This window comes from Vigna umbellata, chromosome 7 (assembly GCF_029865625.1).
Source record: "Vigna umbellata cultivar VRB3 chromosome 7, Vumbellata_1.0, whole genome shotgun sequence".
In the NCBI taxonomy this organism is placed as follows: Eukaryota; Viridiplantae; Streptophyta; class Magnoliopsida; order Fabales; family Fabaceae; genus Vigna; species Vigna umbellata.
This window is the reverse complement of record NC_142171.1, coordinates 5,660,639-5,681,681: the sequence shown is the minus strand read 5'-3', so window position 1 is coordinate 5,681,681 and position 21,043 is coordinate 5,660,639. Positions and strand designations below refer to the sequence as shown.

The 21,043-nt window shown below is 27.0% G+C and overlaps 1 protein-coding gene across 1 annotated transcript; it reads right to left on the bottom strand.

The window, feature by feature from the left end:
• Positions 1 to 10,471: 10,471 nt before the first annotated feature.
• LOC124839327 (uncharacterized) lies at positions 10,472 to 13,446 on the bottom strand. Its single transcript, XM_047315097.2, has 4 exons — positions 12,996 to 13,446; positions 11,892 to 12,458; positions 11,234 to 11,273; positions 10,472 to 11,131 (listed from the first exon to the last, which is right to left on the bottom strand). Exons 1-4 carry the CDS (start codon positions 13,051 to 13,053, stop codon positions 10,840 to 10,842), a joined length of 957 nt encoding a protein of 318 aa, XP_047171053.1. The 5' UTR covers positions 13,054 to 13,446; the 3' UTR covers positions 10,472 to 10,839.
• Between the last annotated feature and the right edge of the window lie 7,597 nt (positions 13,447 to 21,043).

Here is a 21,043-nt window from a genome sequence, read left to right as displayed (position 1 = left end):
ATATGATTCATAATTTCAACTTATGATATAGAGTGATTGTCATACAAATAGGATTTTACAGTATTAAGCATTCAGTTAATTAAAAATAAATAAAAATATCTGGAAAGACATTAAAGTAATACACAGGCTGAGATATTTTTAAAAATTAATTAATTCCTTAAATGTGGCTGTATGTTTGAATTAAAGCCCTTATCCATTTCAGAGTGTTTCATCCTATACCTCTAACATCTTATCCTATGCTTTCAAAAATTCTACTTTTAACCTTCTGACATCTCATCATTATCCTACATCTTTAACTTTATAAAAAAACTTGTTTTTAATTTTAATAAATATATGTTTATTTTCTTTTCTTTTTCTTGTTAGAAAGACTCTACATACACCACTTTAATAATAATTAAATTTAAAATTCTAATATTATTTAATATAATTTTATATTTTAATAATTATTAAAATATAATTTATATTATAATAATAGTTATATTAAAAATATAAAAATAAAATAATTAAAATAAAAGTAATAACAAAAAAGTAAAAATATATTAAATAAAATATTTAATATATTCAAATATATTAAATTATATTAATATATTAAATTAAATTAAATAATTATTAAAATTTAAATAATAAATAAAATTTTAAAACAATTATTTATCAGATAACAAATAAAATTATATTAAATAAAATATTTAAATATATTAAATTATATTAAAATATTAAATTAAATTAAATAATTATTAAAATTTATATATAAAATAAAATTTTAAAAACATTCTTTATCGGATATGGATATCTGAGTCATAACTTATCGGATATCTATATCCGATTAACAAATTTTTCAAAATTTTGTTTTTTTTAAATTTTAATAATTATTATATTTAATTTAATATTTTAATATAATTTAATATATTTAAATATATTAAATATAATTTTAAATATTATTTTTATTTTTATTTTTATTTTTATTTTAGTTATTATTTTTATTTTTATTTTAGTTATTATTTTTCAATTTTCTTAATAGAACTATTTAAAAAATATAAATTATATTTTATTAACTATTAAAATATAAAAATATAATAAGTAATATTATAATTTTTATTTAAGTTTAATATTTATTAAATTTTAAATAAAAAGCAAAAGTATTAACATATTTTATAGATTTTAATATATAAATAAGTTTTTTAAAATTTTCAATTTTTATTTAAAATTTAATAATTATTTAATTTATTTTAATATTTTATTATAATTTAATATATTTGAATATATTAAATCAAATTGATTATTATTATTATTTATTATTATTATTATTATTATTATTATTATTATTTTATTTTATTTTTATGTTTTTAATATAACTATTATTATAATATAAATTATATTTTAATAATTATTAAAATACAAAATCATTTTAAATAATATTTAAATTTTAAATTAAATTAAATTAAATTATTATTAAGATAGTGAAAATTGTTTTTAAATGAAAAAGAAAAGAAAATGCAAAAATGTTTATTATAATTAAAAATAAAGTTTTGAAAAAGTTGGAGATGCAGGATGAGATATTGGAGGTGAAACACTCTGCATTCCAATCTAAAGAAATAATTTAGTGAAATTTGTGTATTTCTTGTGAAAGGGGGCGCCCTTCACTTTTCTATTAAAGAAAAAAAATACTAAAATATAAAATGATTTTTAATTATTAAAATAAAAAATTGAATAGCTTTTAATTTATAAAAATTATGGGTTATAAATAAGTTTTATAATTTTTATAATTTTTTTGTTATATAAATTATTTTTGAATTATGAATAATTATTTTAATTTTAAAAAATAGTCAAAAAAATAAAATCAGAAAATATTTTTATTTAAATTGAAAAGAATAATATTAAAAGATAAAATTGAAAGAAAAAAAAATGTGTAGAGATAAATCTTCTTTAGAGTATAGATATAAAATAAATTAATTAAATGACAGAATAAACGTAAAAGTGTTAATTACTGTAACATCTCAATATCTCACATTGGATAATTCATATTATTATATTTACGGTAACATCCCGTAATCTCACACTTAAAAATTCACAGTTGATATACATATTTTAAACTCAGATTTCAACTATAAACTCCTAAGTATAACTTGAATCCTTCTAACTTATCTTCGATCTCTTTCTTCATTGGTATTGCTTCAGACGACATTCCTTCATCTGCTCCCGTATAATATCACGCATTATACGATCATCGCATTCACATGCACACACATGTAAGGGTGAGCTAACAATTCAATACAATAAACATACCTCGATATCAAACCATACTATGCTCACTATACCAGATCAAATTACATAAACAAATATGAGTTACACACTAAACCACATTGCATGCATCAATATATATCAAACACCAAATCAGAATGCATACACCAATATGCATCATGCATACACCAATATGCATCATGCATACACCAATATGCATCATGCATACACCAATATGCATCATGCATACACCAATATGCATCAAACACCAAATCAGAATGCATACACCAATATGCATCACGTCCATCCATCCCAAAAGTCATACAAATTGACTATATCGCATACATTCACATACTCTCCACATAAATCACATCATTATAATTCACAATCATATTCAGATGCATAAATTCAAATCTAATAAAGTCCAATTATTTCAGAAATCATACAAACTGAATATATTCCAACAAGATATATTACACAATAATTTAACAGTACATAATCTGTTCAATAGGATTTAAGTTAAAAACTCGTCGAGTATACTTCCAGGAAAGAGAGGTGCGTCACAATGGACAACTTAAGTACCAAATCTTTCCTTAGCCAAAGCGTTCCTCAACTAGTTTTTAACAAATTTCTTATTTACAGATTTAAAACAATAGCATATAATATTAACACCGAAAGTTAATATAGATATCAAAAAATAGAAATTAAGCAATATTGAGATCCCTGAGAAGATACGAAATTAATATCTATAAATCTGTAACTCCGATTTCAAATCTGAATGGTCACAATAATTCACTATTTGTTATAAATTACATATTAAAATTTCAGGTTGATCCAACGGTTAACTAGATAGATATTGAGGTTTTACCGAGGTAATTCAGGTGCAGAATTTTAAGTGGTTTTTGGTTATACTCAAAATGCGGAACTAATTTCCCTAATCACAGACATTTAATTTCAAATCTGAACGGTCAAAATGACTTAATATGTCTTATGAATTACATACTAAATTTTGGGCTCAATCTAACGGTAAATAAAATATATATGAAATGTTTACCATAATAACTTAAGAACGGAAATATAGTGTTCATCAGATTTTTCAAAACTTAAAAATTATTTTCTCCAAACATAGACTTTCAATTTATAATCCGATCGGTCAAAGTGTATTAATATATCTTAGGAATCATATATAAAATTTTCAAGTTGATCTAACGGTCAAATAAGTCGTAATATATATTTTACCGAGATGACTCAGTAATAGATCTACAGGGGTAATTAATTTACTCAAACATGCAGGATTTATTTCTCTAAGTACAGACTTCTAATTACAAATCCCAACGGTCAAAGTGAAGAAATAGGTCTTAAGATTCATATATTAAAATTTTAGCTAAATCCAACGGTCAAAATAATTAAAAGAAAATTTTTACCATACTAACTTGAAAATAAGAAAATTATAATCATGAAAACTAAATTTATATAAGTGAATAGATAACTACCATTACCAAAATTTTAACATACTCATAACTCATATTCATTATCATAACATGGATAAAAATCATATACAAGAAAGATTAGCTCCCCTTACCTCTATTCCAGACTTAATCTCCTACTCCGAATTTGTTTCCCTGAAATTCTTCAGAACCTCTACTCTTCTTGCAACTAAAAATTTCTCCCTAACTCTTTCTTCTCTATTTCTCAAGCTCTCACTTGATTCCTCTTTTTTTTTTTTGGTGCAAAATACCTTTCCCTCCTATGGCTATTTATAGGTAAAAAAAATTTACTATTCATTAATATTTTAATATTATTTATTATTTTAATATTATTTAAAAAATAATATTTTAATCATTTACTCACCAAATCTGATCTTAGTTTCTACCTACTAATTTCTTCCATGCTAAGGAATCTTAATGCTGAAAATTTATTTTTATTATTTTTTTTTTACTATTTACTATTTACTATTCACTTTTTACTATTCACTATTCAATTTTTACTATTCGATTTTCTTAAAAAAAATACTAAATAAGTTATCAAAAATTTTAACTTCTCCTTATAAAATTACTATAATTTTATATCCAAAATTTACATTTTTCTATCCACTAAAATTATTATTACTAATAAAATGCTAAAATTTACTACTATATATATATATATATATTTTTATTTTTATGGGTCTTACAATTACTAATGTAGAAATTGTGTATAACGTCACACGTATAAAGTTTGACAACAAAAAATCTAATGTTAAAAATGACCGGTGACAGTTTTATAAATAAAATTTCACTTCAGATGTCGGTTATGGGGTCCCGCCGTTTAAATTTACTATACACGTCAGTCCCCCTCATTGGACGCCAAAAATGTGCGAGAAAGTAGAAAAAAAAATTCTATTACATTTAGACGTCCGCCCCTCTATCCCCCGACGTCTATAGCTCATTTACATGTCGATTGGCCACGTTGGACGCCAAATGGTATGCAAAAATAACCCAAAAGTGATTTTCTACATGGGTTTAGACGTCTGACCTCACACTCCGGCATCTAAATTGTCTTTAGACGTCAGTCCCCAAACCCTCGAACACAAAATCGTCTGCAGAAAGTAACCTAAAAGGCATGTTACATTACCCTTAGACGTCGGCCCCTCACCCTTGAACCTCAACTCGCTCCGTAAATGCCTCATTTCCAGCGCCAAAATTAATTTTTAAAGGCCTTAGACGACGGTTGAGGAAGGGGGCCGACATGTAAATTGATTTAGATGTCGGCTGGGAGGGAGCCAACATCTAAATCCCTGATATTTACCAACCCGCAAGCACGAGCAACAGTTACACGAATTCACTGTTCATCTTCTTCTTCGCGAGCCATTGCTATTGAGGTACAATTTTCTCCCATTTGCCCTTTTTTAAATCATTTTTACTCCGATTACATTACGCTTTGATGAATTATCTTCCATTTGAACCGGTTAAAATACATTTTCGTTGGCTTTTGGTGAAGTTCTTGGCGTGTTCTTGGGCGACGATTTTAGGACGATATTGTGCGCATTTTTGAACGGTGGTGCAGCTTGCAAAACACTTCCCCACTTCTCCATTTCCCTTCACTAGATTTTCATATGTTTTTTGGTTGTTACTTTTTGTGTATGCATGTGATTGAGTCTTGGGTATGCTTGTGATTGGGTTCTTAGTTATAACATATATGAATTTTAGTTTTGAAATATTATTGGTTATTTAGAGATATGATTATTTCATATGTGATTTTGCATTATTTGATTAAGTTTCTTGTGTTATTATGATTGACATTGTAAACTTTTTAGATTGAATTTTCGCAATATATTGTTGATTTAATTTTGAATATATTATAAGTATAAAATGATGGACTTAGGACATGCCCATGCCTAGACTTTTATTATTGTTGAACATTAATTTGCTTTAGTTTAAGTTTAAGTTTTGAATTGTCTTTTAGATTCTTTAGTATTCTGTTAACTTGAAACACAAAATATATTATATTTATGTGCTGAAATCATTTTCTGTTTTTCAGGTATGATTTTATTGTAAAAATGGATTTATTTAAAAAAAAACAATTTGAAAGTCAGTTAGTGCACATCCGACGTCATCTTCTTTCCAGTGACAATCTAAGGATTTTTGCGCTCAGCGCGAGACAATGGACGCTCAGAATTGAGTGATGTCAGACATGGAGGATCGACGTTAATTTCTATGTTCGTATTGGTGCAACCAATGTCTATTGACGTCCACTTAACATTATCAATATGACATGAACAAGATTAAACGTCAAAAATCCAAAAAAACATACGTTAAAATAAAAGAAAAGTGAATTATAATTTAAGTTATCAACTCAAGGTTTATAAATAAAAACTTATTATAAAAATCGATTAAATTCGTAAAAGGTAAAAGGTATGCTTGAACAAGTTTTTCCAAATAAAAATTAGGAAAAAAAGCATAAAGAATGAAATTAACTTTTCATTATTTAAGAGTTAGTTTATATACAAATTGAAAATAAAGAAACAGACAAACTATATGTAACGTTTTACATTTTTCTAGGTAAATTATTTATTTAATTATAAATACTAGGCTTGCAAGGTAAATGATTTATGAGTGTAAATTTAATCAAATTGTTTACCAGTACAAAATTAAACAACTTTTCTATAAATTTTGAATTAATTATTTTATGTAATGATTTAAATGTTCTAAAATGTGAAACTAATATTTTTATCCTAAAATCGAGATTTAGAATTTGATTTTAAATAATATTTTCTAATTATCAATTGTTTTAGTATAATTGATTAATTCAATTGTAACTCAAGCATCAATTAGTATTCTTAATCCTTCTTATATACCAATCATATGTCATTTAAGTTTGACAATCATATTGATTTTAAGTGGTTCACCAATGTACATGAATTATAACCTATACATATTTAATAAAAGAATCCAATTTAACTATAGTGTTCTCCTTATATTCATAAATTATTAATTATGCACATTACATTACAAGTTTTGTATATTATATTATTATAAGAAAAAAGTAGATGGGGGTGGGTCTCAAAAATTTTAAAACAAGAGTTATAAGAAGGAATATTCCAAGCATCCACCACCACACGATTACGTGAAATTCTCAAAAGTTCATTCAAACGTTACAGTATCCTGATAACTACACATATACATCTATATAAAATGGATAATGTATAATATTAATGTCCATAAATAATATAAAATTAGGTAAAAATTAAATGGAAGAACGCATATGGTACACATGAACATGCAGTTTGACCTTATGTTAATAAGTTACGTTTCAACTCGGTATTCTTTGCTTACGTGTAAATTCAATCCAAATGATTGAATTTGCATGAACCAATTCTATACAAGGTAGGTGAGGTTTATAGTTTAATAAATTTGACGTTTAATTATTTTATAATTTCAATTGTTTTTAATTGAGTTTTTCATAAACACATTTATTTTATTAGAAGTAAAAAAATAATTTTTGTTTTTGTTTAAATGTTTTATCATTTAATTTTGTCTTTAAAGAAGAAGACATTGTTATTTTTAGTTTTCTATTTTTAATTAGTTTCTTTTTTTAATTGACCGGTCAATTATACGCATTGAATGAAGATTGCTTTCAAAATCTATTTTTGATATCAAATATGTTAATGTACATATTTAGAATTAATTGTCACTTTTAAAGTATATTCTGTTACAAAATTTAAAACTTTTTTACAATTTTATTAATAAAAGACATAATCTCAAAGTGTTATAAATAAAATATTTATTTAATTACTTTTGACCTTAATTTCTAAATAACATGAAACTAGATATATTAAAATTATTTTTTAATAAATAATATAAACAAAATATAAATTAACTTTTATGTGTGATGTAATATTTTGGTGATATCATGAATAAAGTAAATAAGATCCTTAAGATGGATGATGAAATTTTAAATTTGAAAATAGAAAACAACAATTACGCAAGATAACATCATCCTCTTTGTGTTGACGTCGAAAGCTTCCAATTTCCACTTCATGATTTCCTGTGATGTGTATCATCCCAACCTCTTTTAGAATTATACAATTTTTTAGTAGTTAATGGAATAGAATATGATTGCATCAACGTTTTCACAAGATTTTTCAAAATGAAAAAAATATGTAAAACGAACTTCTTTTAAGTTAGCATTAATTTACGAATAAATAAAAAATTAAAATGTTCTATGAAATACATAAGTTTACTTTCTTCATATTTTATCTTAAAAGTACTTATAAAAAAGTTTAATAGCTTTTTTGTCCCTAAAAAGAGAAATGTTCAAATTGGTCCTACATTTTTTAAAAAGTTAAAAATATTTAACTTATAAAAAAACGGGTCAAGTTGATTTCTTTTGGTTATGGCGTCAAAATTTTAACTTGGTTATGGCGTCAAAATTTTAACTTGAGGGGTTAAAAAAAAGGAATTAGGGTTTGCGTTCGTCCAATTTTTGTACCTGTTAACCGTTCCAAATGGGTACCCATTTGACTTTGGTGCTCTCCAATTGCTTGAGCGGTTCTTTGTCTCAGGTCATGTGGTTAGTGAATCTCCATCAATTAGCCAAGATTCACATGAACAGTTGATGAAAAATAAATTACAACAAATAGTTGATTCCCTTTTTTCTCTTGTGCATTTTTCATAAACAACTTTTGGAATGCTTGTTTTTGGGTGGGGGAGGTGCTTCCTTTGCCCTTCTTAACCTGCCGCTACCTGAGATTGTTGGTTACAATTTAATTTGAACAGGTACTGGTCCCATGTGAACTGCAAGAGCTGCAATTCTGCATACAAAAGCCTGAATGTGATAGAAGTACGGCTGCAGATCATATTTGTTGCTTCAATTGGGATTGTGGCAACCATGAAGCAAGGTGCATTGTCTCGGTGCTTGGCTCACTTCATATACAAAAACTTCCGCTATCATGATTACGACCACCACTAAGATGCATTTTCCATAGTTTTTCAAGCATATATATATATATATATACCCATTCAGAAAATTATAAGAACATAAACACTAACATGACTTACGCTTTCAATCCGCTCTTCAAATTTCAACTTCAACTAGACAAATACTGATTCCAATTTGAACACCACTTTCACTCTAATGTTTAATCCCAAATGGATTTCATTCTAACCCTAATCTCTTTATTTTAACCTCTCATAGTACATTGTCACGTATTTTAATTTTTTTGTCCAATTTTTGATTTTACACCTCATTCACCTTTACACACTACGAAATCACTAAAACTGGACACCTCGTTATGTTTTGTCCAGGGTGACAGCTGCACCGTTAAAATTTTGACGCCATAAGAGAAAAAAGATTAACTTAACCCGTTTTTTCACAAGTTGTGATCGTTTTTAACTTTTTAAAAAAGGTAAGATCAATTTGAATATTTCCCTTGAGAGACCAAAAAAGGTATTAAGCCTATAAAGAATTTTTTTTAAAGACAATAAATTACAGAACTATGATGTTCTTAAATAATTGTTTTAAGTAATTTTAATTCCGATTACTTTTTCTTTAAATAAAAAAATTATCTAAACTGGCTACTTCCCTATGAACCCTCTCAATAAATGTGGTTACTGAAATTGACGATATTGTTGGCTAATTTCTTCCATGAAATTACGAAATCAGTTAATTGAATTTAATCATCGATTTCAGCTACTTTTAGTGAACTTTTGTCTTGATAGTAGAGACCAAATTTTCAGTAAACTCTTTCCAATGCAATTGGTTATTTATTGTTCATGGTTTCAACTATAGGAGAAGAAGTTATTGATTTACTCTTCAAACTTTGAGTGTGTATGCACTCTTCAAAATGATAAAAATACTTATATGTTTGTGAATATTTGTACACAAAATTGATAGTATAGTTGATATATATATATATATATTGTAGCATTTCCTTTTTCATTTGCTGTGTGATTTGATTTCAAGGTATTGTTTGGTTTTGAGTGCTTTTATCCATACACAGTTATCAAATAGGAAAACTGCACTGACTCACATGGGCCAATTGGGCTTCTTCTATGAAATCTGATGACTTTATTTTTGTGGACTATCTTCGTAATTCATTTTGATACTCAGGGATAATAAGAAACAAATCCGTATTTATGAATATTTGTAAATAAAATTTGTAACAAATATTAAATATTTTTAATGGATACTTGTACATAATAGACATAAATATTATTATTATCCTCTTGTTGATAGATACTTGTACATAATGGACATGTATTATACTATTAATACCCTGATAGCGTTATTTTAAAAAATTAATAAATTCAACTGAAATAATCATCTTGTTAGATATTTATTTTGATTCGACATCTGAATCTTGAGTTTCCATTTTTTCAAAGGTTCTGCAGAAATAATTGCAGAAAAGACGTATTTAATCACGTTATCATGCACTGTTGATTGATGAACTAATTACTAATGAAATTATTTGTAGGGTATTTATGTTAACAAAATTTTTAGTAAACTAATACACTATATAGATGATTTTTTTTCTGCATATAATATTTTTATTTTATATTCGTTTTAATTTAAATTTATGCTTTATATTTAAGTCTTTAACATCTGTTTGTGTCTGTAAAAATACTTTTTATTGGAACTGTGATAAAATAAAACAATACTGCATCAGGATTGAACGACACGCTGATGTGTAAGCACGAACAACACCTAATTAATAAAGTTAAGTTTAAACATTTTATCTTTCCATCAACATTGTTGCAACTGTTTCCTGGTATAGCAATGTTACTTAATGCATGGCCATATTAGGTGAAGATACATTCATCTGAATTAGTGTTGTGAGTATAGCTGATATCAGTTTAAGCAGAAGTTCTGAATGGAAGTAGATAATCTAATAATTTATTCTTCTCTGCTAATATTGTAAAATATCTGTCTACAAGCCTATCAGTTTCTCATGCTTTATGATCTATCAGAGATACATTTATGTGATGTAGTACTAGTTTTAATGGAGAATTCATATGACAAATAGGCCATGTTGACTCTGCCACCTTGAAGTCTTGCAAAACTGCTGAAGACCGAGTAATTTCTGGTGTTTTAGAGGAAGAATGAATGCCCTTTGTTCATCATCTAGGTGTAGTTTTGTACATGAAGTGAAGCCCACAAGCCAAATAAGGTAAATAACAGCAATTCAGAGTGTGAAACAGATGTGGCTATATTGGGGCTTCCTGTTGGTCCCGAACCATACACTGATGCTCCACCAGGAATTGTTGTCATACCTGGTGCAGTTGGTGTCATAATACCTGGTGTAGTTGGGGTCATGGTACTTGGGGTAGTTGGAGTCATGGTACTTGGGGTAGTTGGAGTCATAGTGCTTGGTGGAGTTGGGGGGCTTACATAAGTTGGTGTTGGTGGACTCATCCTGCATGAACAATACATATATTAGGAATTCAGAGATATAGTTACATATGATGTTTTTATTCATAGTAGGGTGAGTAATATATAGTTTAAGAAATTCTCTCACATTGGTGTTTTGGATGATGTATAGCGGCAGTTCCCATTACCTGAAATGATGTGGAGAAGAGCATGTTATTGTTAACAGATATGGCACGGTGGGATTTTCTAACACTACAATTCCAATAAAAAAAACTTAGATAAGTGAGTGTAGTTCATGATCTACGGATTCATGAATTATGACATAAGTAATTTTGGTGAGAAATTCAGTATGTTATAGAGCTGAGATTTCAGAATATTCATTAGTTACTGACAGAGGGATTCAGGGAAAGATCTATGCTTAGCAATCTTGTTTCTCTGAATATATCCATACTTTTCCTTTTTGGTCTGTTGGTTTTCTGTCACCATATAGCTCTCTCTATATTTATATATATGTGCGTATGCATGTAGGGATATATGTTGATGAATATAAACAAAAAGTTTTGAATTAGTAGAGGCATCATACGAGTTGTACTGTAAAGGGCATGTATGAGAGACTGCTAGGATGAAAAGGTATATTTGATATGGGAACATGAGGATGAAAACTTCTGGTTTGTTCATAGGCTGTAGCTTTGAAAACATTGAATGCAAAGTTTCTCATGTCTGTTTTGAAGACATCAAAATGCTAATCTTATTTTTTTTTATCATGTTGAGCTAGTGAAGCTTTAATGCTTGATGAAAAGTCTTACTGGGATCCTTGTTTGTAAGTACAGCAGTTCCTCCGAATGCACAGCTTGTAGAAGCTGGATTCTTCTGGTAGTAGTCATTAAATGCATAAGAAGCATGGTCTTTCAGAGTATTTGGATTGTAGCAACCTGCTCCAGGTTGAATTGCTGAACAGTCTGCACCATAGCCACAAGCATAGTCAAGAGCCACCTTCAGAGTGCTCTCTGCAGCTGATTGGCTGGCAACACACCACTGACCACCTGCTGATGCAGTAGCAGGAGTGGTTGGGGTTGTGGGAGTAGTGGTTGTAGTAGGGCTAGGTGGGACCATAGTTGGATTTGTAGGGCTTGTTTTTGGGGTTGTTGGGTTTGTGTATGGGTTTATGGGAGTCATGTATGGGGTTGTAGGAGTTAATGGGGTTTGTCCTATTGTGCCAGGTGCTTGAGGAGTTGTTGGGTTTAGTGTAGGATATGGATTTGCTGTGCCTGGAGTTGTAGGGTTGACTACAGGAACTGCATCCAACTTGGTGCCAAATTCATATGAGATTTCTTGGTTTTCTTCCTCTCTTAATCTTATGGCTTTACCAAGACCTGTAAAAGAAACCAAGGATCTTTCAACTTTTCAACAGCACAGATGAAAAGAAGTAGCTGAAATTGAACTAGTAAACTTGAATAAATTAGCCCAAAGTGCTTCCATGATTGCTCCAAATGTAGCAGACATGTTTTATGAACTGAGTAATTATGTACCTATACATGCCTTTCTATAGCTACCCTTATTACTTTTGTTTGTTTAGATTCCAGTACTACTAGACTTGAGCCAAGTGAACCAAGAAAAACACCTTCAATGCTATTTTGTCTGTTCATAAAAGGTTAAATTGGAGACTTTATGTAAATACATTAAACTTCTTGTTCAGATTTTTGCTATTGATGAATTCTGTCTACAGCTTTTCATGCCTTCAATATTGTACTTTTCTAGTTAAACACCAATACTCTATTTTATATACAGCTTCTTAGGCTTTGTAGTTATGCCAAGCAAAACAAAAACATACATGATGGATGATACAACACACATGCACTTGTCTGTGTTTTTGTTAAAAGGATGGAAGTTCCAACAAAAGGTTAAGTTACCTAAACTGAAGAGAAGACACAAAGAGAACAACACATGGCGGCAACTTCCAACTCCCATATCTGCAGGTTGGCTTGTATTTGTCTTGATCCTGATTTTTCCTTCTGGGTTAGGAGCAATGCTTAAGAGGTGCAGATTTATGTGAGGTAGAACTTTTTTCTTTTAGCCCCCATCTTCATATTTATATAGATATAGATATATGTGTAAAATAGAAACCTGAGAATCATTGCTTTCTTGGATCAAAGAGAGAAGGAAGAATATGAGAAAACTTGGGAAATGAGGCATTGGATATTTGAATTTAGCAAGCAAGAGAAGGTTCAAAAGGGAGAAAAAGGAGAATGATGGTAAAAGGAAAAAGGGAGATCTAGTATTAATCTGACACTTGGTAACTGAAATATGCATAATTTAATTGGATGGTGATTGTGTGGTACAATGTCATGGCTCTTTTATGCTTTTTCTGCCACTGTTTATGGGACTGAACCAAAAGCTAAAGTTGATACACTAATTTTGCACTTGGTGCCTTTCAGGGTAGTAATGAAGAATGTTGTCTGCATTATATTCTGCTTTTTGTTTGAATGAATACTTTGAAATCACGATTTCTTTTCTCTGAATTGTCTACTAGGTGATTACTACCTTCTCTGACAAGAACTTCAATTGAATATGTTATTCTTATGCTACCTTGTCCCATGCTTTAGTGTTATCTCATACATTCTACATGTTTAAGGTTTTTGTTTCCTATTTTTTAGAACAAGATCTCGTGGATCAAGAATATTAGGTGTCCTAGGATGACATTGGACTATATATATATATCTTAGATTTTCAACTTTTAGATGTCTAGATCTTGAATTAGTTGCTTTCACTTCAAAAATAAGAAAGTGGAAAAAAAATACATGGTTTATTTTTGTTTCTATTATATACTCTTTCTTTTTCATGTAAAAATCTAACAGAAAAAAAATATATGGATCCAAAATAAAGAAATAAAAATTATGACGTCAAAAAGTTATGAGAATGAAAACGATGAAACTTGGATATGTTTATTTAAATTTTGATAGAAAAAGTGTTTTTAATAAAATAATTACTTATTATGATTTGTAATATGTTTGGGTAGACTTATTATTTTAAAAAGCAGAAACATAAGAAAGCAAATTTTTTTTAAAAATAGTTGCGAGTTATTGCTTGTAAATGCACATCTACAAGAGAAAGACTTTTCTTTTAAAAAACATAAAGATGTGTTTATGACTTTCCATTTGACAAAATATTATTCTAGAAGCTTCATAGTGTTCTATGGTATTATTTTCCAATCTCTCATTCGAGTATGCGTCTTTCTTCTTCTACAAAATCTGATCTTAATCTTCTTGCACCATATATTGTAAACGGTGTCTTTATTTTATTTTTTTTATGTGAACTTTGTTTTCCTGCCACTTCATACTAGAATGTTTTACTAGTAGACTCAATATTACCCGTGTCAAATTGTTTCATTTCCTAGGATATGTCAAATTATTTCATTTTATGGGATATGGTCTTAGTTCATATGGATTGTGTTAAAAAAATTTACCGAACATTTCATTAAAAAAAAGTTAAATATCCATAAAATCTTATGGTTAAACATCCATAAAATTTACATGGTTAAATATTCAAAAGTTTTCTGATTAAGTTAACCTTTTGATCCAAATGATATTGTAAGATCTACTAATCATGCATTTTTGAATTGTATTAATATCTAGTTTTTTATTTTTTTTTAAACTTTGCTAAGACAAAATCGTTTAAGTAAATCTTGTTTTGAAGTTTAACCTAAAGTTTAAAATGAAATAATGCTTAATCGTCTATGACAATATGTTAAAAGTGTTAAATGTCACTCTTTAAGTGCCTAAACGATTTAGAGTGTTTAATATCTAAGAGCGTCTAACGTCTGATAAGCGCTAAATGTTAGAGAGTTTATAATAGAACGTTTAATTGTAATAACGTCTAAAAGAAAGTTAGACTATCTAGGATACATATAATCTCGCTAAACGCTTTAGAATTTACTTGAAACAAAAAAGCTTTAAATGTTAGTACAAATGTCATGCCCAAATTCTTAGGTCGTCTAATGTTTTAATGCATGTGCTCTTTTGTTTATGTTGTGCTCTTTTTTTTTTGTGCAGATTATCAACTTTATCAAAAACCTACTCAAAATTAGAATGACGTTAAGATATAGGAGGATATTCAAGAACATCTCTTACATGTTTTATGCTTACTTTCTTCGTACTCTCAGCACAATTGCTCTGCTAGAACGTAACATAACTTCTGACTTTATCCTAAAGATTACACCCTTAGAAGAAAGTCAAAAGTTCTAAGTAACAAATTTTTTTCAAAGAAGTCTATTTAAAGGAGTTTGCATGAAGAAAAAGAGAACTTTTGCTATCAAGAATATTGCTATGTCCTCTACTCTCTTTCTATGCTCCTTAGTCTATCTTTGAGAATATCTTTTACAAGTTTTTAGAATTTCATTATATTGATTGTATATCCTCTCCAAAAGAATTATCTTTTGTCTTGTAAGATTTCAAAAACGCCTTTATTGTTTTAGACGTAAATTCAAACACTTGTAAAGTTTAACTTAGTGGAGTTAAACATTCTAGACAATTGGTCTAACGTTGATATCATGAGTAATGAAACTCGTCTAACTAGTATAGTTAGTTTATAAACCAGGAGCGATTAAACTTGATTTTTAGTGGAACCTCTTAAAATGTTTTTAACAAAAAACTAGACGTATCTTAGTTTGAGTAAACCAATAAAATCAAAGTGTGTTTTGTTGCCTTTATGTTTAAACAAGTTTTCCATTCAACACTTTCTTTAAACCTAAGTGTTTAACTATTGTTACTGACTGTTTAACCCCTACAAGTAATATTAAACACTATTTGCATAATTTTTTTTTAAATCATTATTCAAACTTCCATTTTCTAATATTTTATTGTGTTTCAAATTCTATAAAATTGTGTGTAATTTTATTTATTTTTTATATAAAAATGTTTAAGTTATATTAGCACTGTTTTATAAAAACAATAACTTATTTGACATTTTTTATGGAAGATTCTTTTGAGAAAAAACCATTTCTTTTTAAACTGAAATTCACTGTCAAAATTAACTTAAAAGCTTATTGATATATAATATTTTTTAAATAGTCTATCAAAATAAATTCATAAAAGCTTTCAAAACATGAAAGAATTAAAAGAAAATGTGTTTTTATAAGTGTATCCAAATATAATTAATTTATGGACTTATAAAAATGATTTATTTTGAATATTTTTTTTCTTTCAAAATTATCTTATTTTTAAGCTTAAACAAATTCAACGTATTATATTTTCAACTTTTCAAAATAATGGAATTATGTATCTAAAATATGATTACAATTAAAAAATTATTTTGAATAATTTTTTATAAAACCAATATTTATATATAAAGAAAAAAAAGATATTAATAAAATATCATGTGAAACTTTGAAACTACTAAATAGATATTGCAAAAAAATATGAAAGAAAAAATTGAAAATACATTAAAAATGAAACTAATTTAATTTTGGAGGTCAACCCTAGGCCAATCCACTTTATGTGACTTTTGGGGTTTGGACTTTTAAAAAATCTCCTATGGTTCAAAAAAACAAGACTTGCTTTAGTGGGAGTTAGGGTGAGCCTATAGGCTAGAAGTTCAAATGACATTTCTACTCAATATTTCATAAAATATAGTGTATGCTTTATTTAAAAATCAATTGTTATTTCTTATGCATGTTTATTATATGATAACATTTTGTGTTTACTATTATCTTATTTGAATGTGTTATTGAAAATGGATTGGTTGATATCCAACCATGTTGTTCTTAATTATAAATATAAAACTTTAATATTTGATACAAATGCATAAGATGATTTTAGATATTTAAAGAATAATTTTAAAATAGTAAATGAAGTTGAAGATTTTATGATTTTATTTTTTTACGATTTTTTCTACATGAGTAATATCTCTTTTTTTTTTACATATTTCTTTCTCTTCTTCTAGTATATATAAATATGTCTCTTTTGAAATTTATAGTTTCTTTATATAAGGTCTTTTTTCTTCTATGTTTTTATAGTCACCTTCTTCTTTTGTATTGTCTTCCTTCATACATTTATAAGGTAGTTTGTGTTTTGAAAATTTTCCATGTAAATTCTTCCACTTTTGGATAAATTTGAAGATGACTTAATAGCTTATTTTGTTATCAGTTTTGTTTAATTTTGTCAATTAAGTCTCTTCTTTTAAAAGTGTGTCAAATTGATCATCACTTAAGCCTCAACGTTATCCCTTGCATTAAATACTAACAAACTGCGTTAACTTTTTTTTTCTCTTTTGCTTTTTTTTTTCTTCTTTTGTCAATGCTATTTTTTCATACTTTTACAAAAACCTTCTCATTGCACCACTATTACTTATCATTGCACTTCCCAATTTTTTTTCTTTCCACTTTTCAAAACTTCTCATCTCTTATCCCTCAATTTTCTTTTTAATCAGTCCTTATAAATATTCTTGTAATACAATTTTTCTATTAAAGATAGTAAATATGGTTGAAAATTTTATATCGATTAAGAATAAAATTATTTGATAATATAAATAATTACAAATTTTATTTTATAAGTTATTTATATAATATTGAATTAAGTTTAAATATCTTTTAACATACTATTACACGAGTATTTATCATAGTGAAATTAATGATATTAAAGTTTACTATAATGAAATTGCTCATTAACTAAGTTTATTTTTACTTGTTATTATATTATTATTTGATCACCTAGTATTAAATATTTAATGTAGGATTTTTTTATATAAAAATTGTTTACAAATTTTTATAATTTTTTTGTTATCAAATTGTTTACAAATTTTTATACATTTTTTTTCTCAATAATTCTTGTATTTTTTTAGTCAAACACCTTCACTCTCACTTTTCGTTCTGTAATTTTTCTCTCATTTTGAGTCTTTCCAAATTCATATCTATAATCCAAATACAAAGTTAATTTTATAAAATAATATAAAACTTCTTCATATATCAACAATAATATTTACATATAAAAACAAAGAAATGTATAATTAATTTAATTAAAAACGAAATATAGTTTTCATAAATAATATAAATATGAAAAATATATTCTTAACTAAAAATGTAATCATACTACATAATCTATATCAATATTATAATTATAATTTGTTATCTTTTTCTACCTTTTAATTATATTATCCTAAATTCATTTTTTTTATTTAATTATATTATCTCAAATTAAACCGACATTTGACCAGTATAGTATTATTTCGTTAAGATAAATGTTATTTTTAGCTATACTTTTTCATATTTTTTAAAATTTATAATAATAATAAATATTGTTATTTTTATTTAATAACTAAGTGGAATAATGAAAGAGCAAACCCAGGTATAATATTTAAAAGTTTTTAATTTTAGTTGAACAATTTTAATTGTTCATTTAATTTAGTACAAAAATAGCATATAATGTTCAACGTCACCACTGATAAAAGAAAAGGATATAAAACGTCCAATGCCCTTTAAATTCGACATCAAAAGGTTAGTGAATTCAATAAAGATTTGAGCGGGAGATTGAAAATTCATTCAGTTTATTTTAGCGTGTCCGATACCCTATTCTCTTCTCAAACTTTTCTCGAACGAAGTTTGACGAGCATCATATGTAATATTTCTTTGATTTGATACAAATGCATGTTAATTAACTACTTTATGTATGATTTTTGTTTGTTTTAACCAATTATTTTCGTGCTCTTGTCCTTCATATACGCACTTTGCTTTCTCTCACTCACTGGTGACGAAACTTTATTCTGATGAACCCACCTTTTGAAGGTTAGTTTTCGTTTTCCTTTTGAAGAACTTATGTGTTGAACTTGTTTGTTTTTTTTGTTGAACTTGTTTGTTGTTGTTTGGTTGAACTTGTTTGTTGTTGTTTGATTGAACTTGTTTGTTGTTAGTTATTATTGTTTGTTGTTGTTGATAATACACTACACGTTCATATTCATGCTTTATAAAATACCAAAAACTGAAATTTATTGTTTTCTGCTTTTCAAGTTTCGTAGAGTTGTAAAAAAGGATCACATTTAATAAAAAAAATTGATTAACATCAAATATCGACAAAATTCGACGTCAACGTTGTATGACGTCGTTCGCGATTTTGTCGTTAAAAGCCCAAAATATTTGAAGTTGTACGCGATTTTTGTACTAGTATGAAGGTAGGTTGAAAATTGATAAAAATGTGAAGGAATGTTTCTCTCCATGATTTAGCATGAGTGTCTTGAACGACAACTTTTTTTGGTATTGCAAAAGTATGAAAGGATAACACTAACAAAAGAAAGAGAAAGATATGTTGTGTTACAGAAGACCATAGGAGAGAAAAACTAATTAACGCCATTTTTGCGTATTTAACGGAAGGGATGACATTGACGCAAAATTTATCAAGTGATGATCAAATTGACACACTTTTAAAAGAAGGGACTTAATTGACAAAATTCAGCAATATTAAGCCTTTGAAAATTTGAACGTATCTTAGATACAAACCAAGATAAATTATCTTGGCTAAACCTTTTTTCTTCATAAAAAGGTTAACAAAAACAACAACTAAACAAAAAGAATGGTTAGATCAAAGCAAAACTTCAATTAAACAATTCTTATAATTCTTGACAATGGTGTTTAAGATCTCAAAAATGTCAAAAAGAATTCTTTCAACTACTCAACAATGCAAAAGAAATAAAAGGTCAATTAAATTTTCACTCAAATTCTTAAAGTTTGTTAGCATTTTAAAGAATTATCAATCTTTGTAACCAAAATTTAAGTGAAAGATGAAATGATTTTCCAAATCTAAATAGAAGTTCAAGAATATTATGACAACTTCAAACAAAACAATTATGGTTTAAGGAACATAAACTAAAAAGACTAAAATAGGAATAAATATAGTAAAAGAGTAACACAATGTAACAAAATAAATAAGTAAGACAAAAAAAAAACACCAAAGAAATTAAAAAGACTACTGAACAAGGAAATGGTAAAGTTTCTTGTCAAATTCAATGAAGAAAAACAATATCAAGACAAGTTACAATGTTGGAATTATTTTTCTAAACTAAAGAGGAAAACAATCAATATTATATGTTGGCAAAGATTCATGATTCTTGGCACTTTTGATTCACATAACATTCGACAAAGGTCTTTTGTTTTGTGCCTTTGTATCCTAAAATTTAAAAACAATATTAAGAGTTGATCTATAAGATTTGAATATTTAATCTTTATGTTTAGAGTCTAATGTATCTCTAGAACTTTATCATAGAGTTCGCTAATACTAAGTAAATTGTACGAAGCCTTTTACTAACAATGCATTTTCAAGTGATAATAAATGAGAAATTTCCAACATATTCTGAGTATTTTCCCTTTATTATTGTCAACGTAACCATTTCTCTCTAGGAAAATTTTATTGAATTTGTCAAAGTAATCACTATCAAGTAAGTCATGTGTGTTATACGTATTGAGTAATCACTATTAAGATACAACATTAACTTGTTGTTACAAGACATGTTTACAAAACAAATTGAACAAAAGTTTTAGTTACCCAAATTATATCGGGTTCTTGATATTTTCTTTGGGATCAAAACATACTTCTCATTAAATATACAATAATTTCTAATATAAAAAAAAGTTATTATAAAAAAAATTATGGATTATCCTTTTTTCTAATAATAAAAACAAGTCACTGGTATAAATGATTTTACGAAGTTAAAAAAAAATCTATTTTTTTTTCTTTTGAAATGAAAAACCAATTCTAGCTTTGGCCATAACATATTTTTGTAAAGTTAGGAGTACATATAAATTTGATCTCCCTAATGTGAATTTTAGCTTTTCAGTCGATAGGATACATTTGTTACATGTTTTTTATAATCCTCACAATTATAAGTTTTTTATTGAGACTTTGATTTATTGTTGTCTAATAAATTTTCATAAATCATTTATAAAACATCAATATCAATTTTCAAATTGTCATTTTCC